Here is a 26,180-nt window from a genome sequence, read left to right on the forward strand (position 1 = left end):
TTGTCAGCTAGCTTAAACCAAGGATGCACTGGTTGGTGACTTGTGTAGACTTGGCTGGCAAAATATCCCAAGATGCACTTCGTACGACTCCCGAATGCTACGGCAGCTTCTGCTAACTTAATTCAGAAATGGTTTTTGACTAGATGACCGTGATGAGATGATGTGATATAATGTTAGAACCCGAGCGAGAGATGGAATAGTAAGAAATCCGTCTTTATTATCATGATATCAGATTCAGTGAAATGTATTACAGTTTGGAAAAATATACAAAATGTAGAAATGACATGTAAATACTTGTGCAAATATATTGAAATCAAATCGAGTGACATTGTGTTTTAGTCACATGATACACACAGGAGTTAGTACTGGATTGCATAACCATTGTTTTTTATGACTTTTGATGGTCTAATAATTTTTTCCGCGACTGTATCTAAACTGGGCAAGTAGTCTGGTTTTCTGTGAATGAAGCTTCTGCTATCGGCTAATCCAGTGTTTTGTGTTACGTTGAAACAATTCTCTGTCTCGAAACAAATGTTATTGTTCAGATCCCGGACGAGCCCCCGTATGTGGTTTCTTAAGACGCCTTCACCGAACTGCAGTTTGGGGAAGCACATGTAGCCTCGCTTATGCAATATACACATTCTATACATCTGCTTAATCAGAAAAACGTCAGCTAAAAGCGCAATGAAGACAACTGTCAGAAAACAGTACATGGAGGATTTACAGGTGAATTACAGTGACAGGGTTAGAATGACCCAGTACGTAGAAGTTTGAGCTTTTTTACATTTTTGATAATGGCCTTGATTGGAAATAATGCAAAATTTTTTTTTTTTTTAATGGAATGTCCTTTGCAGTCGACAGCTTTTTGTTTTAATGCTAAACAAAACAACCCATGATGCAACATTCTGCAAAATACCAGAATACTCTGGAACTCAGCTTTCGATTTCACAAAAATAACAGGTAACAGCTACTTTTAAGATTATTTCCAGAAAATAACACCGCATTAGAAATATCAGTGTAGCTCAGCGTTTTTTTTGTTTTGTTTTGTTTGTTTTTTGCATATGTGCTGTGTCAAAGTCTTACAATGGTAGGATATATTAACCTGAATCTCAAGAAATAAGAGAAAAAACAGTTTACAGATCACAAGAAGCTGCTCTGACACTGTCGAAGAATGTTTCAGTCATCGTATTTGAGCAAAAGGCCACGGCTGGACTCAAACTTCATGAAACTTATTTTTGTTTGATAGTAGGTTTGGACAAAAAGTGGGAAAAAGAAGTCTACCGTATCAGACAATAGCTGTAACTATAAATGTCAAATCCTTATTTCTTTGAAGTTTACTGGGTGAGTTTTGGTCCTGAGTGTTTGTTGAAGAAACCGGAGTGGATTTACGTTGTTCATAAAGGACAGAATCATCACAAAGAAGAAGAAGAAATGAAGTATAAAGAATTAACCAAAGATGATGTAAAAGACGAAATTAAATGTAAAAGACAGACAAAAATACAACTGTAGCCCATTTGTGCTTTTTTTTTTTCATTTACTTTATTTTGATCGGACGTCAGCAGCATTAAATCAAAATAAAGAAAATTAATGAAGATGATGCAAATTACAGTTTTAATTTCCTCTTTATATTTTAGCCATATTTGATCATTTTGTTAATTTAAGCTATTAACGACAAGTGTAAGCTGTATGTCTAGAAACTTTGTGTTTTACTCAATTAATATAAGCTCTTAAAGTCCGACCAAAATGCGAAATGTGGACGATGTCTTGTGAGAATGGAGCCCGCTGAATGTAGCGCCAACAGCACCAACACCACATTAACACATTTTATGATGGTTTGTGTTGTACGTTTTCTGTTTAGCCAATTAAATTTAAAATTGTCAAGTAAATCTGATGCAAAGTTTTGAAATATTGCAAAAAAGAAACAATAAAAATGTATTAAAAAAATCTCTGTTTTGTAGTAAATAGACTCTCCTAATGTGGGCTAATGTTAATGCTAGTTACTGTGTGTATTATGGGTAAAATGCGGAAACTGAAATTCCTTACAGGGATAATAAAGTCAGTTAACCTTCAACTTTGTCAGGAGGTGGCGCTATAGGCCACGTTAATTTTCTTTATTTTGATCAGATGTCGGCAGCATTAAATTAAAATAAAGAAAATTAATAAAAATGATGCAAAGACAGTTTTAATTTCCTCTTTACAGTATGTTTTAGACATATTTGATCATTTTGTTAATTTAACCTACTAACGACAAGTGTAGGCTGTTTGTCAGGAAACTGCGTTTTACTCAATGTACATAAGCTCTTAAAGTCCAACCAAAACGCGAAATGTGGACGATGTCTTGTTACAACGGGGTCCACAGACTGTAGTGCCAACAGCACCAACACCAAATTAACACATTTTAAAGTAGTTTGTGTTGTACGTTTTCCGTTCAGCCAATTAAATTTAAAATTGTCAAGTGAATCTGAAGGAAAATTTTGAAATGTTGCAAAAATGAAACAATAAAAATATATGAAAAATCCCTGTTTTGTGTAAATAGACTCTCCTGTCTGCTAATAATAATGCTAACATTAATGCTAGTTCCTGTGTGTAATAAAGGTAAAACGCAGAAACTGAAATTAATTCCTTATGGGGATAGTAAAGTCGGTTAACCTTAAACTTTGTCAGGAGGTGGTGCTGTAGGCCATGTTAATTTTCTTTATTTTGATCAGTTAGCAGCATTAAATCAAAATAAAGAAAATTAATGAAAATGACGCAACAGCACCAACACCACATTAACACATTTTAATGTGGTTTGTGTTGTATGTTTTCCATTTAGCCAATTAAAGGTAAAATTGTCAAGTGAATCTGAAGCAAAGTTTTGAAATATTGCAAAAAAGAAACAATAAAAATGTATAAAAATATCTCTGTTTTGTAGTAAATAAACTTTCCTAATGTTAGCTAATGCTAATGTTAATGCTAGTTACTGTGTGTATTATGGGTAGAACGCAGAAACTGAAATTTCTTATAGGGATAATAAAGGATAGACTGTCAAAATAAACTCTGTCCCTTTCGTAGCAGTAATAATACACATATCAAAAACAAACAAAAGCATAACATTTTTTTTTCTTTCAGACCGAAATGATCAGTTTTTGCTCGTCGTTAAGGGTTAAAATACCATCATCAACTCATCGACCACTGACTGTAAACCACATCAGCTGCTTCCTTTGACTGTTTTTATTTCTGTGTCATCTCGATAAAACGACCCCGTGCTGATGGACTTTATATGTGAAAAATGAGACGTCAGTGTGCGTTCAGTTTGGTGCTTTTTTACTGTAACTTTCATTTCAGTACAGGTGTTTTTAAAGCTCAAATGTTCTTCATCTCATATTGAAACTACCAGGCAGAAGAAACAAGTCTTTACCCCCCACCTCTGGGACTAAACCCTGATCTGGCCGTCGTATTTATCGCGATATGGTGTCAAACTGTGTCTGATGTTCACTTTAACCTGGCCAACAGGACTGAAGGAGGCGGAGCCTGGCGCCGTGGGAGCCTCACCTGAGACAACAGGTGAGTACCAACGCCCACACCTGACCCGAAACCCGAGAACGGCAGTGACGGGCGTTTCCCTCCGACTCCGTCTGCGACACATTTAATGTTTCCTACTAACAAAGGCCGAGCCGCTCCACCCTGCAGCTCCTTCACCTAAGTTTACAGAGTTAAAAGGATGTTTCAGGTGTTCGAGGACACTTTTACTGAAGTTTTGCACATGCTCAGACCCTCCCCTGACCTTAAAAAAGCTACCGAGTCACACACAGTAGTATCAGGATACAAGGTAATAGAGTAATATGGGGAAACTATTTGAAAAATGAGGCTGAATTTTGAGAAAATAGTCAAAATATGAAGAAAAAATGAAATGAAACAGGTTAGTATTTCAGCAATTAAGTCAAAACTTAGAGAAAAGTTGTAATTTGAAACAGTGGATTACAAATTAAAAAAAACCCTCCAGAATAAAAGTAGTGAAACTTTACCAATTTGAGTCAGTATTAAATATAAATTCAGTCCAAATGCTGGTTTTCTGTAGTTTCACAGAGTCTGGGTCAAAATGTGAAACAGAATTATTTCACACTACTTTTGAGAATGTGTTTTAGTCCAAAGGAACGTTTGTGTCCGAGCAAAACACTGGCTGTACACGACAATACATCCACTTTACAGGTGCTTTATACTAGAACATTTATAAATCTATTGGATAAATGGACATTAAACCAATATATATGTGGAGTAACACTTTATTATGTACACTAAAAACATCCCATAACCAGTACTGTGGTCATTTGTTTATTAATTCATCTTATTAAAATATGTATATGTATCTGATACATTTAATCTCACAGACAGATAATTTATAAATAAGTGTAGACCAGGGGATTTTAAGTATCTGACGTCTAGTTTTATAGATATTTATTGGTAAATAAGTCACAAAAACAAAATGAAATAAATAGAATAATGAACAAAGTTAACAGAAATGAATAAGGTAATTAACAAAATGAAGAGAATAATAACAGAATAGTAAAATAATTAATTAAAAATGGTGGAAATGACGAGCAAAAATTAACAAAATAATGTAGAAAAAGAAGTGAATAATGAAGGAAATGAATAAAAAATGTGAATAAAAAAATGGGGAAAAAGAGCAACAATGACGAAAATCTAGGAAAAACAGAGAATAATGAAGATAATTCATAAAAAATAATCACAAATGGGGAAAATGAGCAAAAATGTAGAAAAAGAAGAGAATAATGAAGGAAATTAATAAAAATGTAAAAAAAAAAAAAAAAGAGGAAAAATGAGCAAAAATGAAGAAATATATAGAAAAAGAAGAGAATAATGAAAGAAATGAATAAAAAATGCAAAAAAAAAATGGAGAAGATGAGCAAAAATGAAGAAAATAATGCAGAAAAAGAAAAGAATAATGATGGAAATTAATGAAAAAAATAATCAAAAATGTGGAAAATGAGCAAAAATTAAGAAAACGATGTAGAAAAAGCAGAGAATAATGAAGGAAAAAAATTAATAAAACTAATCAAAAATGCAGAAAATCATGAGCAAAAATGGAGAAAATAAGGAAATGAATAAAAAAAAGTGTGAATATAGTAACCGTTTATCATGCACATCAAAGACATCCACTAACTAACACTTTGGTCATGTCTTTTTAAATTCATCTCATTAAAGTTTGTAAGATTCAACACATTTAACCTCTGAGGTAGATTGTTTCTAGAACGCTGTAGATGAGTGAAATCTACAGATAAATGACGGTAAAACGTGTCCGCCGCTCAGGTTGGACCACGGTGACTGATGTGACGATGTTTATCATAAGAATATTTTAATGTGAAGGAGCCAGCGAACGCATCGTTGAGCCGACCAATCAACAGGCTGCACAACAGCAGGGGGAGGAGCCAAAAGAGGCAACATCGGGTGACCCGGCCGCTGAGGAGACGCCGTCAGGTGCGTTGATCAGGTGTTGATTCAGCTTTTCATGGATGAAACTGAAGCTGATCAGAGTCATTGATGTATGTTAATGTATAAAGAACAAGAATAAAAACTAATTTTACAAAATAAATAAATAAATAAACCACGGAGCAGATGAACCATTTAATATGAGACCGTAACAGAAACATTAAACGCCACATCAGCTCCCACCCCACGGACAAAAGAATCATCTGTGTTTACTGTTTTCACCAATCGATTATTGAATTATTATTTTTACACATTCCTCATAAAGATGGAGAAAAGAACCCATTCAAATTTTGAAAAACGCTGGGTTAAACATATGTGTCCTGTTACATTAATGTCAGCGCCACATGTATGAAAGTGCACCTTTGAGCGCAGTGTTCAGAGTCGAGTCGACGCAGGTGACGATGCGATACAAGAGGTGGGTTTTTCAGTCGATGCTGCTCGCCTTCTTCCTCCTGTTGCACTTGAGCTGCGTTGTATCTGGTTGTAAATCTGCTGAATGAGCGGCTGTAACGTAACGCACACACCGACCTACAGGAGGTAACGCTGACTTCTGTGTATCCGTCTGTCTGTCTGTCTGTGTATCTGTGTGTGTATCTGTCTGTATTTTTGTCTGTCTGTCTGTCTGTCTGTGTATCTGTGTGTGTATCTGTCTGTATTTTTGTCTGTCTGTCTGTGTATCTGTGTGTGTATCTGTCTGTATTTTTGTCTGTCTGTCTGTCTGTGTATCTGTGTGTGTATCTGTCTGTGTATCTGTGTGTCCGTCTGCCTTCCAGCCTCTGGATCTCACGATGTGGAATCTGAAATCCAAGGTTGGTGCTGCCTTCACTGTCACTGCTGCCGTTTGTCTGATTGACCTCTGACCTGCATGGATCCAACACTTAACCCCACTTTTACAGCCTCAAATCAGAAAAAAAAACAAAAATTCCAACAGACAAAACATGACCAATATGAAAAAAAAATTTAAAAATCCAGGCGCTCACTTGGTTAGAAAAATTAGAAATTGAAAAAAGCCTTTATTTCAGGAGTAGGGGTGTAAGAAAATATCGGTTGTGCAATATATCACGGTATTTCATTTCACGATACTGTATTGATATTAAAAAGTGCTGTGTCGATATTTTTAGGTATTTATTCATATGCAGATATGATGGAGGTTCATTTTTGTTTTTTGGCTTTCTTTTTTGTTTATATTTTATTTATTATAATTAAACACTGTTTTATTAAATCATGGTTATTTGAAGCATCCTAAAAGCACTTTTTACTGTCTGAGAGGCACATGGTAGTTCCTTTGGAAACTGACCTTGTGATATAGCATTTGATCCTGTTGTGGTCAAATAAAATAGTGTTTAGTATTTGTGCAGATTTCTGGTGTAATTCAGTTCTTCCAGGAAATAATCATAAAAAAAAGAAACAAACCAAAAATGGCCTTTTTAACAGTATCATGATATATCGTGATTTATCGTATCGTGATCCTAGTATTGTGATTTGTATGGTATCACCAGATTCTTGCCAATAGATACCCTTATGCATGTGTGTGTTTTTACCTCCAGCCCCAATGAATTCATCTACAGGCCCTGATGAAATAAAGGCGTTTTACAATTCTTAATTTTTCCAACCAAGTGAGAGCCTGGATTTTTTTTTTTTTTTTTCCTGTTGTTCATGTCCTCTCCATGAGCACCTCTGGTTTGTCAAATACCAGTACCTCCCTGTGAAATTTTTTTTTTTTTTTTATTTGGTCTTTTTGGATAAAACATGGTTGTGTCTGAAACATCACCATCTGGTTCTTTTCTACTCTTTCTGATTTGCGATTGTGAAAGTTTCACTCCAGTTTATCAGCTTCCTCGCCACAATATTATAGTGAACGTGTGTTGTAGCTTTAACCTCTTGAGACCCAGGAAAGGTCAGCAAAGTACAAGCTTTTTTTGTTTTTTATTAAATAAGTGCCTATATTGGAAAGATCATGATGCGACAGTTTTTTCAGATGCAGTTTTTAAATTTTTTATGGAATGTCCTTTGTGGTGGACAGTTTTCTTTTTTTTTTTTTTTTTTATAAAGTTGTGAAACTCTTGTCCACAAATGTGGACCGAAAACCCATAGCTGGGTCTGAGGAGGTTAAATAATAAAACCAGTAACAAAGAATTTAAAAAAATTTTTTAAAAACATTAATTTCACTTCCCATCGTGCCTTGCTTGCACCACATCATCTCCGGCAAAACAGGTGTTTGATGCATTTTCACAAAACACTCCTATGTCGCTTTGCATTTGCTTCTATGATTTAAGGCTGTCTTCCTCAAGGGGGGGGTGGGGGTGGGGGGGTGCTTTGAAGAAGCCCAGGGGGGACTTGAAATTTTTTGGGAAAAATACATTAAACAAGGGGTGCCAGACACAACAAACCCACCCCTTGCATGTATTTCGCCCATTATAAGTAAACAGGAAGATTTTAAAAGAACGTAAAAAATTTGAACTTTGACCTGTGTTTCCCAAAATGTAATGACATCTGTTCTGGGTCACCGGCCAATCTATAAACCCCAAACATGTCACTTTTTCTTCAGTTTTTTTTCTGTTTTTGATATAATAACCTTTTGAATTTACTCAGAGTTTTCATGCACATCTACATGATCGGTGAATTAAATATAGGAAAATACAGGAGTTACACTGAAAAATGTAAAATGCAGAGGATAATATTATCATAAGTGGTGATAAATCAGTAAAAAATATAAATTAATTTGGGAAATGCCACAAAAGTAGCTCTGGGTTTTTATAGGTTAAAATAGGGTTCATTACAGCAGGAAATGACACAAGTTCAACTGATGATGATGATGGTGATGATGATGGTAGTGATGGTGGTGATGATGATGATGATGGTGATGATGATGGTAGTGATGGTGGTGATGATGATGGTAGTGATGGTGGTGATGATGATGGTGATGGTGATGATGATGGTAGTGATGGTGGTGATGATGATGGTGATGGTGATGTGATGAAAGTGATATTGTGGTGATGATGGTGATGGTGATGGTGGTGATGATGATGGTGGTGATGATGGTGGTGGTGATGGTGGTGATGATGATGGTGATGGTGATGTGATGAAAGTGATATTGTGGTGATGATGGTGATGGTGGTGGTGATGATGATGATGGTGGTGATGATGGTGGTGGTGATGGTGATGGTCATTGGTTGCGTTACATCATTTGCTGTTGTTTCCAGCTGCCGTTCCACTTCCGTCAATCGAAGACGACTTCATACCAGGTCAGTTCTAGTCCTTCGTCTTTCTCCCTCTTCTTCAAGTCTCATCGTTTATTTGTGTTGACGTGTTTTTACATCCTCTTCCGTGTCGACTCATGTTTGGCAGATGATCCTCGAGAAGACGTCGCTCATCCTTACGGTCGGTCCAGTCCGCCTGTTTTCCATTTTTACTTTGTCGTTGTTGCCGTTGGACCTGCTGGTGTTGATGTGGTTTTGGTTTCTGTTGGTTTCAGAGGATGAAGTCGACACTATAGACACGACTGGAGGTGAGACGGTTCTCTTTAATCACAGGTGTCAAACATGCGGCCCGTGGGCCAAAACCAGCCCGCCAAAGATTCCAAACCGGCCCGCAAAGTACAAAAACGACACTGAAGACGTTAAATGGCTCATATTTGTCTAAGCCCACTTTTCTTAGTCTGTGGTTCCTTTCTTTGCGTATTTGGACCCTAATAGTTCATACAGTTTGAATTTGAACCCTCCAGCTGCTGCAAAACTATCTTTAGATTCATTTAGGCAAAAATAAACCTGTTTTAATTCCTTCTTAATTTACTACGTCTATAACTAATTACATCACGACATTTGCACATGTAAGGTCCAGACTCCAGACACACGTTTCTCCAGTTCGACATAATTGTTCGTCAGCAGCAGCGGTTGTAATAAAAACTGAAAATATGTCCAAACTCGGAGCCTGTTTCGCTCGGTCTAGGGGTTACCGAGACGCAAACATGGTATGAGAGTAGGGCTGTGTATCGGCAAGAATCTGGCGATACGCTACAAATCACAATACTAGGATCGCAATATGATATATCACAATACATCATAAAACTGTTAAAAAGGCAATTTTTGGTGTGTTTCTTTTTTTTTTTTTTTTTTAATGATTATTTCCTGGAAGAATTGAATTACACCAGAAATCTGCACAAATACTAAACACATTTTTATTTGATCCCAACAGGATCTAATGCTAAATGCTATCACAAAATGTTCCTGTGTTCAAATTGAAAATATGTTTTACAGACATTACAGTTTAAGATCCTGTTCAAATGTTCATATTCTATTAGTGCAGAACTAACATCAGAACATTATTTTTGTGCAATCCCAACAAAGGAACTAACATCTGCCTCTCAGACAGTAAAAAGTGCTTTTAGGATGCTTCAAATAACCATTATTTAGTAAAACAGTTTGAAATAATAATAAATTAGATATAAACAATGAAGAAAACCAAAAAACAAAAATAAACCTCCGCCATATCTGCATTGGAATAAATACCTAAAAATATCGATACAGTACTTTTTAACCCTTTCATGCACGAATTATGAGAACCTTAATCAAATTTTTTTCCTGAGTGTTTTTATTCCTCTTTAGGCATGAATAAAACAATACAACTGAGAATTTTCTTCTAAAAAATAAATAAAGAAAATGAATAAGTAAAATAAAAAATAATAAAAAAAAAAGTTTGAAAAAATACTTAAAAAAAAAAAAAATAATGAAAAAAAATTCTTATGAACCTATTTTTTATGAAGTTGCAAAAATGTCCACTCAGCTGGACACCACACGTTTAATTTTTGATGTGCAGAAACTTGTATTTACTGATAAATTGTGTGAAAACTATGGGGAGGGCCTGAGATTCTGGGGGTTTATGCTCAGGAGAGATCTACATAATGTTACCAAATTCATGTCAGAAAATATATGTAGTGTCTTAAAACTTTAATAAAGATATGTGTTAAAAAAACAAAAAAGAAACAACGAAAAGAACAACAAAATCCATAAATATACAAGAGAACAGCTGTAGAATAGCTGTCCACTGTACTGACCACTATGCATGAAAGGGTTAATATCGATACAATATTGTGAAATGAAATATCGCGATATATTGCAGAATAGATATTTTCTAACACCCTTATATGAGACCCCCCTCCCTCCATGCTCCTCAACGAACAGGAGCAATCAACAAAACTGCAATTTTAGAGATTTATTTATACAAGAACATAAAAAAGTGAAATCAGGAAGGGAATCAAAGTAACAAAAAGAACAAACAGAGTAACACTTTAAGCTCACTATGCTTACCAAAACCAAATTACATGAATCGTACCTGCTCTCCTAACAAAAAACAGGAGGAAACTTAAAGAAAAGATTCCCGCCTTTTGGGTCTGATCATACAAAACTCTCCAAACAAAATGACAGGTTGCCGGTCAAACGAGGGGGGATGGGAAGAGAGGAGTCCACAGGAAGTAGGGTGAGTCCGCTGTATATTTTCCCGCTCGTCGCTGAGGAACCAATCAGCACACAGCACTCCAGCACCACAACTGCAACTCATCCTCACTCAACCACTATCTGCAAGGAGAGAGAGAGAGAGAACACACACTCATACCCAGAAGAGAGCAGAAAAACTACAAAAATACGACAGAATCACAGTTGACACATCACATCAACAGAATCAGAATCACTAACCCTTAACCCTTAACTGTTTTTGTTCATTTTGTTGCTTATTTTATTCTTTCATTTTATGTAAATGTTTTGCTCTTTTTTTTCCCCACATTATTATTTTGTAGATTTTTTTTGGAGCCCATTCCCTAAAATGTTCAGTTGTTGGTTGAACGGGACAGAGCAGCACAGCCAACAACCTGGAGGGGGCGGGGCCTGAAGTGGCTCCTGTGCATTTAAAGGGCCAGCGCTCCAAACCACCTTTCTGGTGTCATTACTCCGAAAAATAGTGTTGAAGATGGAGCTGTGGAGTTGAATTAATGAAGAATTCAGACCCAAACAGAGCATTTACAGTTTATGTAGACCACAGGGAAGTCTGAAGTCTGGACCTTATATGTGCAAATGTCGTGATGTAAGTAGTTATAAAATGCAACAAATTAAGCAGGAATTAAAACAGGTTTATCTTTGCCACAATGAATATAAAGATAGTTTTGCAGCACCTGGAGGGTTCAAATTTAAACTTTATGAACACAAATAAATGAAGCACAGACTAATAAAAGTGGGTTAAATATGAGCCCTTTAAAGATGAGTCAAAACCACATTTGTTTTCTGCATTCCCTCCCTGCATTCCCAAGGTCTCTAATAAAGGCCAGGGGTCAACACAGATGAATGAAGGCTGATCCCCTTATACACGCTAGTAAAAAAAAAAATAATAATAATAATTATAATATTGTGACCTATAGAAAGGCAAAGCTTACACAATAAAAGCCTTGATTCTATCTGTTATAACACTGGAGGGCTTTTATTTTGAAGTGCAGTGCTGGTTTTGTTGTAAATATGACCCTTCTATTCACTAATCAGAATAATAAAGGCCTGTTGCGCTGTTACAGTTAATACATTAGTGCTTAAAAATACAAATCTGCTGCTTTATAATCACCTGAGGAATGACTGCAGTTACTTAATAGAAAAATGAACTGGTTTGGTCGCATCATATCTGTCTGTGGAATGAATGAATGTATGTTTTATATATGGGACATATAGAAAACACAATACAACCACCAACAAAGCAAATACGTGATGCAAAATATCAACAAAAAACAATCAAAAACAACCACAAAAAGAGAAATGTATCCTATTATACAAAAAGAAATAATGCCATTTTTGGGTTATTTACACATAGAAAAGGAAGTGCAGTGTTAGGAAAAACGTACTGTTGTCGTGCATCTGGTCTCAGTTTCAACTGAAGTGTTCGATGATGCTTTATTTTCAGTTTTGGTGGAGGAGCCGCCGTCGCAGGAAAGTATCGGTGAGTCCAACACACAACGACACACAACAGGCTGAAGTGGTTTAGGATGAGTCCAGTTGGATTATACTCTGTACTTTGATGGTGTTTGTGTTGTCGAAAGGTCACTCTGGTGATTTTTGGAACTTTAGTCGTCAAATCAAATTATTTTTTCTCAGATGGCTGGTTAGCTCAGTTGGTTAGAGCGTGGTGCTAATAATGCCAAGGTTGTGGGTTCAAGCCCCGTATGGGCCAGTTCCATTTAAAACTCAACACCGACCATTAATTCATGTAAAAATCACAACTAATCTTTTAATTCATAACAGCAAAACATAAGCTTTGAAGTAAAACCATCAGGAAAATCACTCCTATTTTCCCTCTTCACTTATACATTTCATGGCCGGTTAGCTCAGTTGGTTAGAGCGTGGTGCTAATAACGCCAAGGTCGCGGGTTCGATCCCCGTACGGGCCAAAGACATTTTATAGATCATCGAGAATGACATACATAACAAGAAAAAGTTGTAAAAATTGCAACAACAAAAATGTATGTAAAAGAAACATGAAAATCACATAAAAGTTGCAAAAGGGAAAATTATGTAAAAGTTGCAACAAGAAGATTACATTAAAAATTGCAACCCAAAAATGATAGTTGCAAAAGGGAAAATTATGTAAAAGTCGCAACAAGAAAATTACATAAAAAGTCGCATCGGAAAAATGATGTAAAGGGCACAAGACTTTTTTTTGTATAAGTTGCAACAAGAACATTTTGTAAAAATCACAACAAATCAGGATTTTCGCTCCTATTGTCCCTCATGGGTTACTCATTTCATGGCCGGTTAGCTCAGTTGGTTAGAGTGTGGTGCTAATAACGCCAAGGTCGCGGGTTCGAGCCCCGTACGGGCCAGTGTCATTTTAAAACTCAGCTACCACCACACCCTAATAGTCACATGAAAATTACATAAACATCCAAAAGAAAAAATATGTGAAACTGGCAGCAAGAATATGACGCAGAAGTTGCAACGAGAAATCACTGGAAACGACACAACACCAAGAAAATGCAAAGGACAAAACAAAGAATAAGACGTCCTGCTAGCATCCCGTTCTCCCTGTTCACTCGTTTGTCCACTGCTATCTCTGATTCATTTATGGAGGACAGTATTCTTGAATAACTTCTTGATTTATCTGAAAGTTAGAGTCATCCAGAAACAATTTTCACACACAAAAGAAAATGAAAAGAAGTCCTATTTTCAGAACACACTAACTCTGAAACTTCCTTGGCCTGTACAGGGATCAAACCTGCAACCTTGGCGTCATTCGCACCACGCTCTAACCAACTGAGCTAACCGGCCAAAGTTGACCAGAGGAATGGCTCCATTAAAGGCTGTAAACACCAGCACACACAGATTAACGTGGAACTGACACTAAAACAAGTCACATCAACTTCAGGCAGGATTTTGAAAAACCCTGGTGCATTCCCACTCACATTACCTGGTAAAAGCTTTTCTACTGATACTGTGTCTGGTTCCTAATGGGAAACATCTCATTGGCCCGTACGGGGATCGAACCCGCGACCTTGGCGTTATTAGCACCACGCTCTAACCTACTGAGCTAACCGGTCATGAAATGAGTAACCCATGAGGGACAATAGGACTGAAAATCATGATTTGTTGTGATTTTTACATAATTTTCTTGTTGCAACTTTTACAAAAAAAAAAGTCTTGTGCCCTTTACATCATTTTTCCATTGTGACTTTTTTTGTAATTTTCTTGTTGAGACATTTACATAATTTTCTTGCTGCGACTTTTACATAATTTTCCCTTTTTGCAACTTTTTATATAAGACCAAAGCCTTAACAGATGTACAGGCTTTAACAGAACATCACCAGGTTTGGTTTGATAGTGACTCCAGTCAGAATAAAACTGTTGTATGTTTTGTCTTCAGTGGATTCTGGACGATACGTGACGAGTTCTGAAGTCACACAGGAATCAGGTTGGTGTCCATATTTAATGTCACTGTAGTTCAGCGTCTCCCCCTGATGTTTAACACGGATTCTGAAATCACATTTAACCCTTTGAGTTCATTTAACCCATAAAGACCCAGGGTTACTTTTGTGGCAGATCCCAAATGATTTTTCTGTATTTTTACCTTTTCTTAAGTGTTTTATCACCATTTATTCTAATAATATGGTCAGTATTTTGCATACTGAAGTGAAAATCAGGTATTTTTCTACATTTAATTTACTGATCCTGATTGATATCCATAAAACCTCAAATTAAAGCTGAAGGTTATTATGTCAAAAACAGAGAAATTGTAGTAGAAAGTGACTTTTTCAGTAAAATCTCTCATTAACTGAACATAAAAACTAATGTTTCCATCCACTGTCATTGATCCAACTCCATGGGTTTTACTGGTGAATCAATGTTGTAGAAGATGATGGTGTTTCCATGGTAACTACGGAGCATCTGAACATCCAAATGGGTCATATTTGATGACCATGAAAAGATGAAGAACTGTATTTTACACCAATTATTGACATGGATTGATAGGATTAGTGGATCAACAGTTATTTAACTTTTTGTAGCAGTAAATTATTTTGGTTTCCAGTGGATGTTGAGGTCAAACTCAGGTTTCTGTTACTATCCTGGTGTTAAAACTGTGTAATTTAGACACGAAAGGCCGGGTTTTAGGAAACGGAGGAAAAAAGAGGAAAATGAAATCTCTTCAATCTGTCCGATCAGAACCGGATGATGGATCAGAGTGCGAAAGAGTCGTTCCTGTTTGTCCTGATGGGTCTGTGCTGTGTTTTCAGAACCGGCTGTCACAGCAGAGGAACCATCTGAGTCTCCAGCAGAACCACCCCCAGAACCAGAACAACAACCAGAACCAGTACTAGAACCAGAACCAGTACTAGCCGCAGAGCCAGAACCAGCCCCAGAACCAGAACAACAACCACAACCAGAACCAGAACCAGTACTAGAACCAGAGTCCCAACCACAGACTGAGACCCGACCAGAGACAGGAAGTGTTCCTGAGGCTGAAGGTGAGCTCATCTTTTCGTGTCTTTCACCTCATTTTACTTTGTTTTACGTTTTTTACGTCGTTTTGTTCCTGTCGCTTCTCGACTCTTTTCCATGTCTCATCATTTCATTCACAGTCTTATTGTTTAAAGCTGATACAAACCAGTAGAATACATCTGCATCGTGCATATTAACCCTTGTGTGGCGTTCAGATTTTTCTTATTCAGCCAGTGTTCGTGGGTGTGGTGGTCCCGCTGCATTTGTGGGTTTTTAATCCAACATAATCCAACAATTTAATGTAGGAGCGAAGATCCTGACAGTTTACTTCACAGCTTATGTTTTGTTGTGAATTAAAACATTTGTTGAGATTTTAACGTCATTTTCTTGTTGCGACTTTTACAAAAAAAATTCTTGTGCCCTTTACATCATTTTTGCGTTGCAACTTTTCATGTAATTTTCTTGTTGCGACATTAACATAATTTTCCCTTTTGGGACTTTTATGTGATTTTCATGTTTCTTTTACATACATTTTTGTTGTTGCAATTTTTACACCATTTTCTCGTGACGACTGGTACGTCATTTTCTTACTGCTTTTATATGATGCAGTTTTCCAGTAGATGTTTTTGACATCATTGTGACTTTGGAAATCAAACCTTGGCATCAGGTTCTGTTTTTTTTCCCACCAGAACAGGTTAGAGCCACACTTCAGTTTTGTTTCAGAGTCGTCAGTATTTGTGTTCATATGTTGTCATAATGTCATGTTGTCATAATGTTAAAATATTCATCAGATGTTTACTTCATCCTAATTACAAGCTACATAAAAAGCATATATGTGTAATATTTGCTGTTTGCCCTTTCTGGATCACATTTATGAATTAAAGTGCTACTTGTTTTTAGTTAGATTTTTTAATAAAATGTAATATAATCAAGATATGAGAGGAAAAAATGCATCAAAAAAATAATTACTCATTTTTCTTTTAATAAAAAATGAAAACAGCTCCCACAGACCCAAACACCATACAAGGGTTAAATACACAGTAATAAATATAGGGTACAACTATTACATTAGTTGCTTTTCCTCTCAAGTTGTGTGAATACGTGAATATAACTTGCGCATAAAATTTACCGAATGGAAAAAAAAAACAATTTCGCCAAAATTCGTGTTTTTCAATTTAAAGTTTTTGCACTGGCAAGCAAGGTTGAAAGAACATTTTCGTTAACCAAAATAAATAAAAAATAGAATTAAAAGAAAAAATGATAACTAACTGAAACTGTATTGTGTGCTTCCAAAACTAACTAAAACATATAGAAATTATGGATAAAATTCCCTTCATTTTCGTCTTTGTCAATATCAGAATGACCCGAAATCAATTTATTTTGCTCTAGCAATTTTAGCTGGCGGCACTTCACGGTCCGTCACTTGTGTTCACTTGTGGTTTCCAGTCGTCTTCTGGTCCCCAGTCTACCTGGAAACATGGAGACTAAAGTTGGGAGAAAGCAGAGTCCTGTCTGGGATTTATTTGAATATGACAGCGAAGAAGAGAAAAGATACAACAGAACTAAAATTAATACTAAAACTAAACTAAAACTAAGCATTTAGAAAAAAATGAAAACTAATAAAAACTAGCAAACCTGCTCAAAAACTAATTGAAACTAACTAAATTAGAGAAAAAATGTCAAAACTAAAAACTAAACTATAATGAAAAATCCAAAACTATTAGAACCTTGGTGGCAAGAGGTGGTTTTTCGGGTGTAGCGCAATTGGTATATTGCGCAAAACTGCAATGGAAAGACCTTTTCCGCAACTAGAGTCACGTAAATAAAAAAAAAACAAAAAAAAAACGAAAGTTGACGGACGTTACGACGAGCAAAGAAGAAGAGTTTTAAAAGAAACATGTCGGGGTATGTGTGGAAACACCAGGAAATTGAATTATTTTTTAATTTAGTATGAGATAGAGGGGTGATACATAATAATAATGAATATATCTGTAAATCAACACCATATTTGCATTCGTCAAAATGTTTGTGGAGTGACTTCTCATGCCATCTCACGATAATGAATAAGCAAATCATCGCGTTTTTTTTTTATATGCATCTTTATTAAAGTTTTAACACTTTACATATCTTTTCTGTAACATTGTGCAGGTCTCCCCAAATCATCGCATTTATGATTTAATGGAAAAACCGACATTACACACTTCTATTTTTTCGACATTTAGTAAATATCGGTAAAGTTTTGCGCATGTCCACTGGAAAAGTGACCGCTGATCCGTCTGAAATCTAAAATAAAACCTGTTGTCTGTTTGTGGATGTGATTAAATAAACTGTCCTCATTTGTCGCAGGATCAACGGAAAAGCTCAAAGAAAAAGGTAAAAACATGTTCCGTCCCAGTTTTATCCAGATCATTAAAATCTTCAAGCTTTGTTCGTGTCATTTTTGTCATTTTCTTCTTCTGTTTATTTTAGCCAAAAAGAAGAAACCAAAGCTGTTCAACAAGTTTGATAAAACCATCAAAGCGGAAATCGACGCTGCAGAGAAACTGCGTAAGAAGGTGACAGCAATTGTACGCGACGTTGAGTTTTTAGGGTTTAACGTCGGCCTCTGTCTTCACCTAGTGTCAGAACCCTGCACTGCATCTGTTTGTGTTTGTGGTTCAATCAGTCAGATCTGATGGAGGCACAAACAGCCTTTTTTACTTCAGGTTTCATCTTATTTGCTCCACCTCATACGTCGTATTTGTGTTGTTGTGTTTGTTTGTTGCGTCAGTTTGCTCTGTTAATGTTGTGTTTGTGTTGAATTTGTTGTGTTTTGGGTTTTTTTTGTGTGTGTTTCAGGGTAAAGTGGACGAGGCGTTGAGGGCGTTTGAGTCTCTGGTCCAGCAGTATCCACAGAGTCCCCGAGCACGCTACGGAAAGGCCCAGGTACTGCACAAAAGTACTACAAAACATGCACCGTGTACTCAGACTGCATACATACTGCACCAAAATACTACAGTGTACCCAGACTGCATACATATGACACAAAAATACTACACAGTGTACTCAGACTGCATACATATTGTACAAAAATACTACACAATGTACTCAGACTGAATACACACTGCACAAAAATACCACACAATGTACTCGGCCTGCATTCCATCGCTGTCGTCGTGTCGCATGCAGGCGGAGGACGACGTGGCCGAGAAGCTGCGGAGTAACGACATGCTGCAGAGAGCCATCAACACCTACAGGGAGGCCGCCGAGCTGCCCGACGCCACCTCCGACCTCCTGATGGCGGCGCTGAAGAGGCGAGCAGAGAGGCAGCAGTTCCTGGGTAAAACAAACCACCACATGGGGGGGGGTGGGGGGTGCTTATATACGATGCAGTTTTTCAGTTGATATTTTTGACATAGTTGTGACTTTGTAAATCAAACATTGGAATCAGGTTGTGATATTTCAGTTTGTTACAGAGTCATTAGAATTTGAGTTCGTATGGATCACTGTCGATCTGTAAAATGTCTTTGGCCCGTACGGGGATCGAACCCGCGACCTTGGCGTTATTAGCACCACGCTCTAACCAGCTGAGCTAACCGGCCATGGAGCTCAGTGGTTTATGAGGGAGAACAGGAGTGAAGATCTTGATGTTTTTACTTCACAGCTTATATGTTTTGTTGGGAATTAAAACATTTGTTGGGATTTTTGCATAATTTTTACTTGTGACCTTTACATCATTTTTGCGTTATGACTTTTTATTTAATTTTCTTGCTGTGACATTTAGATAATTTTCTTGTTGCAACTTTTACATAATTGTTTTTCTAGTGATTTTTACACCATTTTTGTGTTGTAATTTTTTCAATATAATTTTCTTGTTGCAACTCTTACATCCTTTTCCCTTTTGTGACTTTTATGTAATTTTCCTGACTTTCACATCAATTTTTTGTTGTTACAGTTTTTACACCATTTTCTTGTGACTTGATTTTTAGTTGTTGTGACTTGTATGTCGTTTTCTTGCTTTTGTGAATTAAAAACTGAAGCACCTGTTTCCCGTCTGCGGCGTACATCCAGTCTGCTCCTCATTTTCAACATTAATCCTTTAGTCTGTGAAATATTATCAAATGGCTGTGGATGTCTGTTTTTCAGACTTTTTAGTCATTTAACCGTCAAACCAACCTTAAACACATTCAGATTCTTAGAACCTTTCACCAGAAGATGACGTCGTCCTGTAAATCCATCCTGATGTGGGTCTGTTGCGTTTCCTTCAGGTCGGATGCGAGGCTCGTTGGTGACTCTGGAGAGGTTGGTTCAGATCTTTCCAGAAGACATCAGTCTGAAGAACGACCTGGGCGTCGCCCATCTGTTGCTAGGCGACAACAAGGGCGCCAAGAAGGTCTATGAGCAGGTACCTGAGCTGAGTCAGAACCACAGCTGTGTTAGTACCCCTTCAGACCTGTGTCTTGGACTCTGATTGGCTGATCCTTTCCTCCAGGTCCTGGCGGCTGCACCCAATAACGGATTTGCGAAAGTTCACTATGGTTTCATCCTGAAGTCGGAGAACAAGATCGCAGAGAGTATCCCATACCTGAAGGTACATTAACAGCTGTCAGCATCATTTCTAATTCAGGACAGAGTTTACAAACCCATTAAATGTTGGGCCAAGTAGGCCAAAGTTCAAGGTCACAGCAAGGTCACAAAATCTACAATTTTCCTATCGCTCATCATAGAGCAATTTTCGAAAATTCATCAAAAATTCAAAATGACTCCGATTAGCCTCCAATTTGATCCACCCGTAGCTTAGAACAATATCTTGTATCTGGCACAAAATTGTCCACATCCACTGTGGAATGTGGACTCTGTGGACATTTTTTAAAAAGAAAAAGTCGACACACGTGCACACTGCTCGGCGGAGGTTTGCGTTCTCTGAACACTTGTTTCTTTTGTATCTTTTTTGTAATTTTCATGTGACTTTTAGGGTGTGGTAGGTGTTGAGTTTTAAAATGGCAGTGGCCCGTACGGGGATCGAACCTTGGCGTTATTAGCACCACGCTCTAACCAGCTGAGCTAACCGGCCATGGGATGGGTCAGTTCATGAGAGAAAACTGGGGCAAAGATCCCAGTGGTTTTACTTCCCAGCTTATGTATCGTTGTGAGTTACAATTGAAAGAATGAAAAACTTGTTTTTTGATTTTTGATTTGTACACGAACAATGTAATAACAGACCCCAGGAAGAGTAGCAACCACTATGGTGGAAGCTAATGGGAATCCGTATAAACAATAAAGAGTCATTTTTTCGTTTTCCAATTGTGGATTCTCAGTTGAATATGAAAAGAACCAATGATGCACAGATTGTTGTGACTCACTGAGCCTCTTTGTGTTTTGTTTCTTCAGGAGGGTTTGGAGTCCGGCGAACCGGGGACAGATGATGGACGGTTTTATTTCCACCTTGGAGACGCTCTGCAGCGAGTTGGAGACAACAGCGTGAGCGACACAGTTCACATCACACCTCGCAGCGTTAGACCTGAACTCACTCTGACCCATAAAATAAACGCTTTTCCACATCAGGAACTTTTAACTTTAATCTGGATTTTGAAAAACCTCAGTGTGTTTCCACCTAGATTACCCAGTAATAACCTTTTCCTCAACCCCAAAGTTTGCCTGAAAAAAATTCCTAGCAGTGGGGGGGTTGGACTTTTCAGATTCGTAGAATTCTGGGGGTGGAGCTATATGCTGAAGAATGCTGATTGGTGGAACAGACTTGCGGCATTCCACTTGTCTGTTCACCGTCACCCTTTGATTTGGTTTTGATTGTTTGGAAATTGGAGCAAAAGAACAGAAGGTACGAAAAGTGGACGATGATGACAAGTGTATTTGGTAAATTCACTCAAATCAACCTGGACCTCATCGAAAGTTTTTACTGAAAACACTCAAAAGAAATTTGTCACGATTTTGAGTCGGCGACTGAGTCTGATCTGAACTTTGAGGTGGAAACACAAACCACACAGATTACCAGGAATTCTTTTTCCAGGTAAATAAATTCCCAGAGATAAAAGTTCCTGGAATGTTGCTGGAAAAGAATCTATGTATCATTGGTTCTTTTCATACTCAATTGAGAATCCAAAATTGGAAAACGAAAAAATTACTTGTTATTTCATTATTCATGTACAAATCGAAACACTAGTTGTTTTTCATTCTTTCAATTGTACGCACAAATTTAAAATTGTAAAAAATCAAATGGACCAGATGTGGGGTTTCATGTTGACATTTTTCATATCTGATTTGGTTTGACCCTGAAGTTCCTGACTTGTTGGTGTGTTGTTCTCGACAGTTGTGGGTTTGTTAGTATTCTGTCTAATGCATTCTGCGATAATGGAGAATTTGGTGTTATTCAGAGGCAGCAAACGCGTTACTGTGACGGAGGACGACATGACAACTGAAAAAATGGTCCGGATCTTCCAGGTTTTGTTTTGTCTAATACAGTGGGTCCATGGAAGACAATCTAAGAAGAAGACACTTCAACTAAGACATGAAGAAGTCAGGAACTAATGGGTCAAACCAAACCAGATATCAAAAATGTCAACATGAAACCCCACATTTGGTCCTTTTGATTATTTCCAATTTTGAATTTGTGTACAATCGAAAGAATGAAAAGCAACTGTTTTTTTTTTTTTTTTTGATTTGTACATAAATAATGAAATATCGAGTCATTTTTTTCATTTTCCGATTGTGGATTCTCAATTGAATATGAAAAGAACAAATGATACACGGATTGAAAAGGGTCTATAGACAGTTAATAAAAGTTTGTCCTAAATCAACAAAAGTCTCACTTTATACAGAACCACAGTTGTTCAGTTCCAGCTGGAGGCCACACGATGGCGCCAACGAGTCAATTTAATGTATTTACCGGCATGAAATGTTCAGGTTTTTGTCCTTATTCTGAAATAAAGAAAATGAAATATAAATAAAAGACATAAGCAACATAGAGGATGAAAAAATATGGAAAACATACAAAAAATGTGACAAGAAAAACATAAAAATGACACAACATAAAAAAAACTGAAATGTATTCATTTCATGTATTTATTAGTTTGAAACATAAACAAAAGAAAAGCCAGACAAATACAAACCAAAATACAGTGAATTATACACAGACAAATAAGATAACGACCAAAGACGATACGAAGAATAGATAAATAAATCCTAATGCCTAAGGATCTAAATACTGAATAAAGCAGGAACCACTATTTACATGTAAATGATGCTGAGAGTAAACAAAATAAAACACATCTGGACTTGAACAGGATTGCATTGAACACACCCTTGGCCTGTATAGGAATTGAACCTGCGACCTCGGTGTTATTAGTGCTACATTCTAACCAACTGAGCCAACAGTGACCTTTGACCCCTGGTCGACTGGAGATGGTAAACATGGGATCAGGTCATAGACAGAAGTCTGTTTGATCCAGTGAATCCAGGGTCAACACAAAATCAACACAATGCCAACACAAATATCTTTCCTTGTCGGTTTTCTAAAAACCAAAAACAATCATTTCCAAATGGATGTAAAATTAACAATATAAACATTAAAAACAGAAGAAATCAAATATATCAACAGATAAAGTATATTTAATTAAATTAAAATTAAACTGTTTGTGTGTCCATTGTGTGTCTCTGTGTGTGTCTGTTTAATGTGTGTCCGTTGCGTGTCCGTTGTGTCCGTTGTATGTGTCTGTCTGTTGTTTGTTTGGCTGTCTGTTGTGTGTCCGTTGTGTGTCTGTTGTCTGTTCGTTGTGTGTCCATTGCATGTCCGTTGCATATCCGTTGTGTGTCCGTTGTGTGTCCGTTGTGTGTCTGTTGTGTGTCTGTGCAGGCCTACCACTGGTATGAGTTGGGACACCAGCGTGGACACTTTGCGTCGGTGTGGCAGAGGTCTCTGTACAACGTGGAGGGTCTGAAGGCGCAGCCCTGGTGGACGCCCAAAGAGACCGGATACACCGACCTGGTCAAGGTACGGCTGCCGTGCCTGTCAGTCTGTGTGTGGTGCGTGTGCGTTGGTGGGTTTGTTTAGTCACCTGGTTGTGTTTAGATGCTGGAGAGGAACTGGAAGACGATCCGGGATGAGGCTCTGGCGGTGATGGACCGGAACACCGGACAGTTCATACCCGAAGAAGAGAACCTGCGAGAGAAAGGGGAGTGGGGACAGTACACACTGTGGCAGCAAGGTACGACAAGACGACGGCAACGCAAACAACACAAACACGCCTGTGTCTGGCATCCGCCATGACAACTCTGCCCCTTTACAGTCTCCGCCTCCTGACCGGTGTCCTCTGTTTGTCCAGGAAAGAAGGTTGGGAACTCATGTCAGGGTGTCCCCAAGACCTGTTCACTGTTGGAGAAACACCCAGAGGCAACGGGCTGCAAGAGGGGACAGGTACACACACACACACACAACACACACAACACACAAACACACAACAGACACACAAATACACAAACACAGTTTTTGTTTAATAGTGAACTCCACCTTCAGCTGTTTTTATTGAATCAATCTTCCATTCAGACCCAGTTTAACCCTAGTTTAACTCTAGTTTAACTCCTGTTTATCTCCACTTTAACTCTGGTTTAACCCCAGTTAAACTCCAGTTTAACCCCAGTTTAACTCCAGTTAAACTCCAGTTTAACCCCAGTTTAACTCCAGTTAAACTCCAGTTTAACCCCAGTTTAACTCCAGTTAAACTCCAGTTTAACCCCAGTTTAACTCCAGTTAAACTCCAGTTTAACTCCAGTTTAACTCCAGTAACACTGACCTCCTGATGGTGGGGTTCATCAGGTGTCAGTAAAGTCCGGTCCAGTGGTGTCTCCTAGAACCTGTAGAACTAGGATGTGGTCCAGGTTTTAATCTGTAGTCTGGTCTGTGTCCAGATTAAGTTCTCCGTCATGCACCCGGGCACACATGTGTGGCCTCACACTGGACCCACCAACTGCAGACTCCGGATGCACCTGGGCCTCGTCATCCCCAAGCAGGGCTGCAGGATCCGCTGCACCACCGAGACCAGGTAGGAACCAGCAAAGACCAGGTAGGAACCAGCAAAGACCAGGTAGGAACCAGCAAAGACCAGGTAGGAACTCACAAAGACCAGGTAGGAAACCACAAAGACCTGTAGAAACCTGTAGGAACCCACAGAGACCAGTACCAGCTGTCCAGACCGGTCCTCCTTCAGGTCCAGGAGACTTTATTCAGTTTTAAGGCATTTACTCCAAACAGTCGATGGATCTGTCTGTGAAATCAGATGGTTTTGGATTTATTGTTTCTACGTCGTCCTCTGACTGTTCTCCTCCTTCTTCTTCTTCTCCTTCGTCTTCTTCTTCTCCTTCTCCTCCTCCTTCTTCTCCTCTTTTCCTTCTTCTTCTCTTCCTCCTTCTTCTTCTTCTCCTTCTTCTTCTTCTTCTCCTCCTCCTCCTCCTTCTTCTTCTCATTTTTCTTCTTATTCTTCTCCTCCTTCTTCTCCTCCTCCTCCTCCTTCTTCTCCTCTTTTCCTTCTTCTTCTTCTCCTCTTCTCTTTCTTTTTCTCCTCCTCCTCCGTCTTCTCCTCTTTTCCTTCTTCTTCTTCTCCTCTTTTCCTTCTTCTTCTTCTCCTCCTCCTCCTCCTTCTCCTCTTTTCCTTCTTCTTCTTCTCCTCTTCTCTTTCTTCTCCTTCTCCTCCTCCTTCTCCTCCTCCTCCTCTCCTCCTCCTCCTCAGGCAGTGGGAGGAAGGTAAAGTCCTCATCTTTGACGACTCCTTTGAACATGAGGTGTGGCAGGACGCTGACAGTTACCGCCTCATCTTCATCGTGGACGTTTGGCATCCGGAGCTGACGGCGTATCAGCGTCAGACTCTGAGCCCCATCTAACCTGGGGAACTCCGCCCACTTCTTCTTCTGTGGTCAAACTGAGGCGAACGTGTCCGGGCAGAAGGACGGGCCCCGTGGGCGGATGATGCTCTGGGTCTGTTTTGGTGGATAAACTACTAAACCCATGGAAGGACTGAACCGTGGAAGTGAAGGATGCTGGGTAATAGATACTACTGAGTCGCTCTGAACAGTCCAGTACGTGTCTGAATGTGGAAAACCTCGCAACGGGAACCATTCGGAGAAAACATCAGGATTTACGGGTGTTTTGCACTAAAATCAGAATGAAAAAACAGAAAATATTTAGAAAAACCACAGGAAGGAGCACCACACAGCGGATTAAAAACACATTCAGAGGGAAAAGTCCAAATATTATAAAGAAAAAGGTGAAAATAGATGAGAACAGAGTCATATTTTTATAGAAAACAGGATTCATATCATGAAAATCGTCAAAATTCACGGCTGAACCACTCTTTTTCAAATTATTATCACTGTTCATGTTGGTTTTTTACTTTTTTGCTCAAAATATCACAATGTTCATTTATTAATATTAGTAGAAACAGTCTGAATTCTAAGGAAGGATAGAATATTATGCATAATATTACAGTAAAGCAAGGCAGGTTTATTTCTATAACACATTTCATGTACAAGACAGTTCAAAGTGCTTTACATAAAACATAAAAGCATTACAGCAGGGAAGCAATAAAAAGTATAGGCATCAGAAAAGCAAACAAACAATCAAAAAAAAACAGATAAATAAATAAAACAGATAAACAGACAAAAACTTTAAGCTTAAAAGAAGCTGTGTAGATCTGAACTTCTGAATAGTCGCTTTTCCATTGGACATCTGCGCAAAACTTTACC

General features: G+C 38.0%; 1 protein-coding gene and 6 non-coding genes across 10 annotated transcripts in view; 4 read left to right on the forward strand and 3 right to left on the reverse strand.

Annotated features, from left to right (window-relative positions):
* Nucleotides 1-25,737, forward strand: part of unm_hu7910 (un-named hu7910) — a 50,572-nt gene extending 24,835 nt beyond the window's left edge. For 3 of the 4 annotated variants that reach the window (XM_030123691.1, XM_030123688.1, XM_030123690.1), the window contains 21 exons: nucleotides 3,496-3,546; nucleotides 5,368-5,478; nucleotides 6,264-6,299; nucleotides 8,694-8,735; nucleotides 8,839-8,871; nucleotides 8,966-8,998; nucleotides 12,424-12,459; nucleotides 14,377-14,424; nucleotides 15,245-15,475; nucleotides 17,796-17,822; nucleotides 17,919-18,004; nucleotides 18,288-18,374; nucleotides 18,618-18,768; nucleotides 19,697-19,833; nucleotides 19,921-20,019; nucleotides 20,820-20,909; nucleotides 23,299-23,436; nucleotides 23,515-23,650; nucleotides 23,768-23,859; nucleotides 24,351-24,484; nucleotides 25,169-25,737. In XM_030123691.1, coding sequence (XP_029979551.1) covers nucleotides 3,496-3,546; nucleotides 5,368-5,478; nucleotides 6,264-6,299; nucleotides 8,694-8,735; nucleotides 8,839-8,871; nucleotides 8,966-8,998; nucleotides 12,424-12,459; nucleotides 14,377-14,424; nucleotides 15,245-15,475; nucleotides 17,796-17,822; nucleotides 17,919-18,004; nucleotides 18,288-18,374; nucleotides 18,618-18,768; nucleotides 19,697-19,833; nucleotides 19,921-20,019; nucleotides 20,820-20,909; nucleotides 23,299-23,436; nucleotides 23,515-23,650; nucleotides 23,768-23,859; nucleotides 24,351-24,484; nucleotides 25,169-25,319 — 1,949 coding nt within the window. In that variant the 3' untranslated portion in view covers nucleotides 25,320-25,737. The remainder of the gene's footprint in view (nucleotides 1-3,495; nucleotides 3,547-5,367; nucleotides 5,479-6,263; nucleotides 6,300-8,693; nucleotides 8,736-8,838; nucleotides 8,872-8,965; nucleotides 8,999-12,423; nucleotides 12,460-14,376; nucleotides 14,425-15,244; nucleotides 15,476-17,795; nucleotides 17,823-17,918; nucleotides 18,005-18,287; nucleotides 18,375-18,617; nucleotides 18,769-19,696; nucleotides 19,834-19,920; nucleotides 20,020-20,819; nucleotides 20,910-23,298; nucleotides 23,437-23,514; nucleotides 23,651-23,767; nucleotides 23,860-24,350; nucleotides 24,485-25,168) is intronic. The other variant, XM_030123689.1, reaches the window with a different exon arrangement.
* On the forward strand, nucleotides 12,617-12,690 carry trnai-aau (transfer RNA isoleucine (anticodon AAU)). The gene has a single exon. It is a non-coding gene; the product is annotated as a tRNA-Ile (tRNA).
* On the forward strand, nucleotides 12,834-12,907 carry trnai-aau (transfer RNA isoleucine (anticodon AAU)). Its single transcript has one exon. It is a non-coding gene; the product is annotated as a tRNA-Ile (tRNA).
* On the forward strand, nucleotides 13,266-13,339 carry trnai-aau (transfer RNA isoleucine (anticodon AAU)). The gene has a single exon. It is a non-coding gene; the product is annotated as a tRNA-Ile (tRNA).
* Nucleotides 13,711-13,784, reverse strand: trnai-aau (transfer RNA isoleucine (anticodon AAU)). The gene has a single exon. It is a non-coding gene; the product is annotated as a tRNA-Ile (tRNA).
* Nucleotides 13,980-14,053, reverse strand: trnai-aau (transfer RNA isoleucine (anticodon AAU)). Its single transcript has one exon. It is a non-coding gene; the product is annotated as a tRNA-Ile (tRNA).
* On the reverse strand, nucleotides 18,957-19,030 carry trnai-aau (transfer RNA isoleucine (anticodon AAU)). The gene has a single exon. It is a non-coding gene; the product is annotated as a tRNA-Ile (tRNA).
* Nucleotides 25,738-26,180: the final 443 nt, after the last annotated feature.

This window comes from Sphaeramia orbicularis, chromosome 20 (assembly GCF_902148855.1).
Source record: "Sphaeramia orbicularis chromosome 20, fSphaOr1.1, whole genome shotgun sequence".
Lineage (NCBI taxonomy): Eukaryota > Metazoa > Chordata > Actinopteri > Kurtiformes > Apogonidae > Sphaeramia > Sphaeramia orbicularis.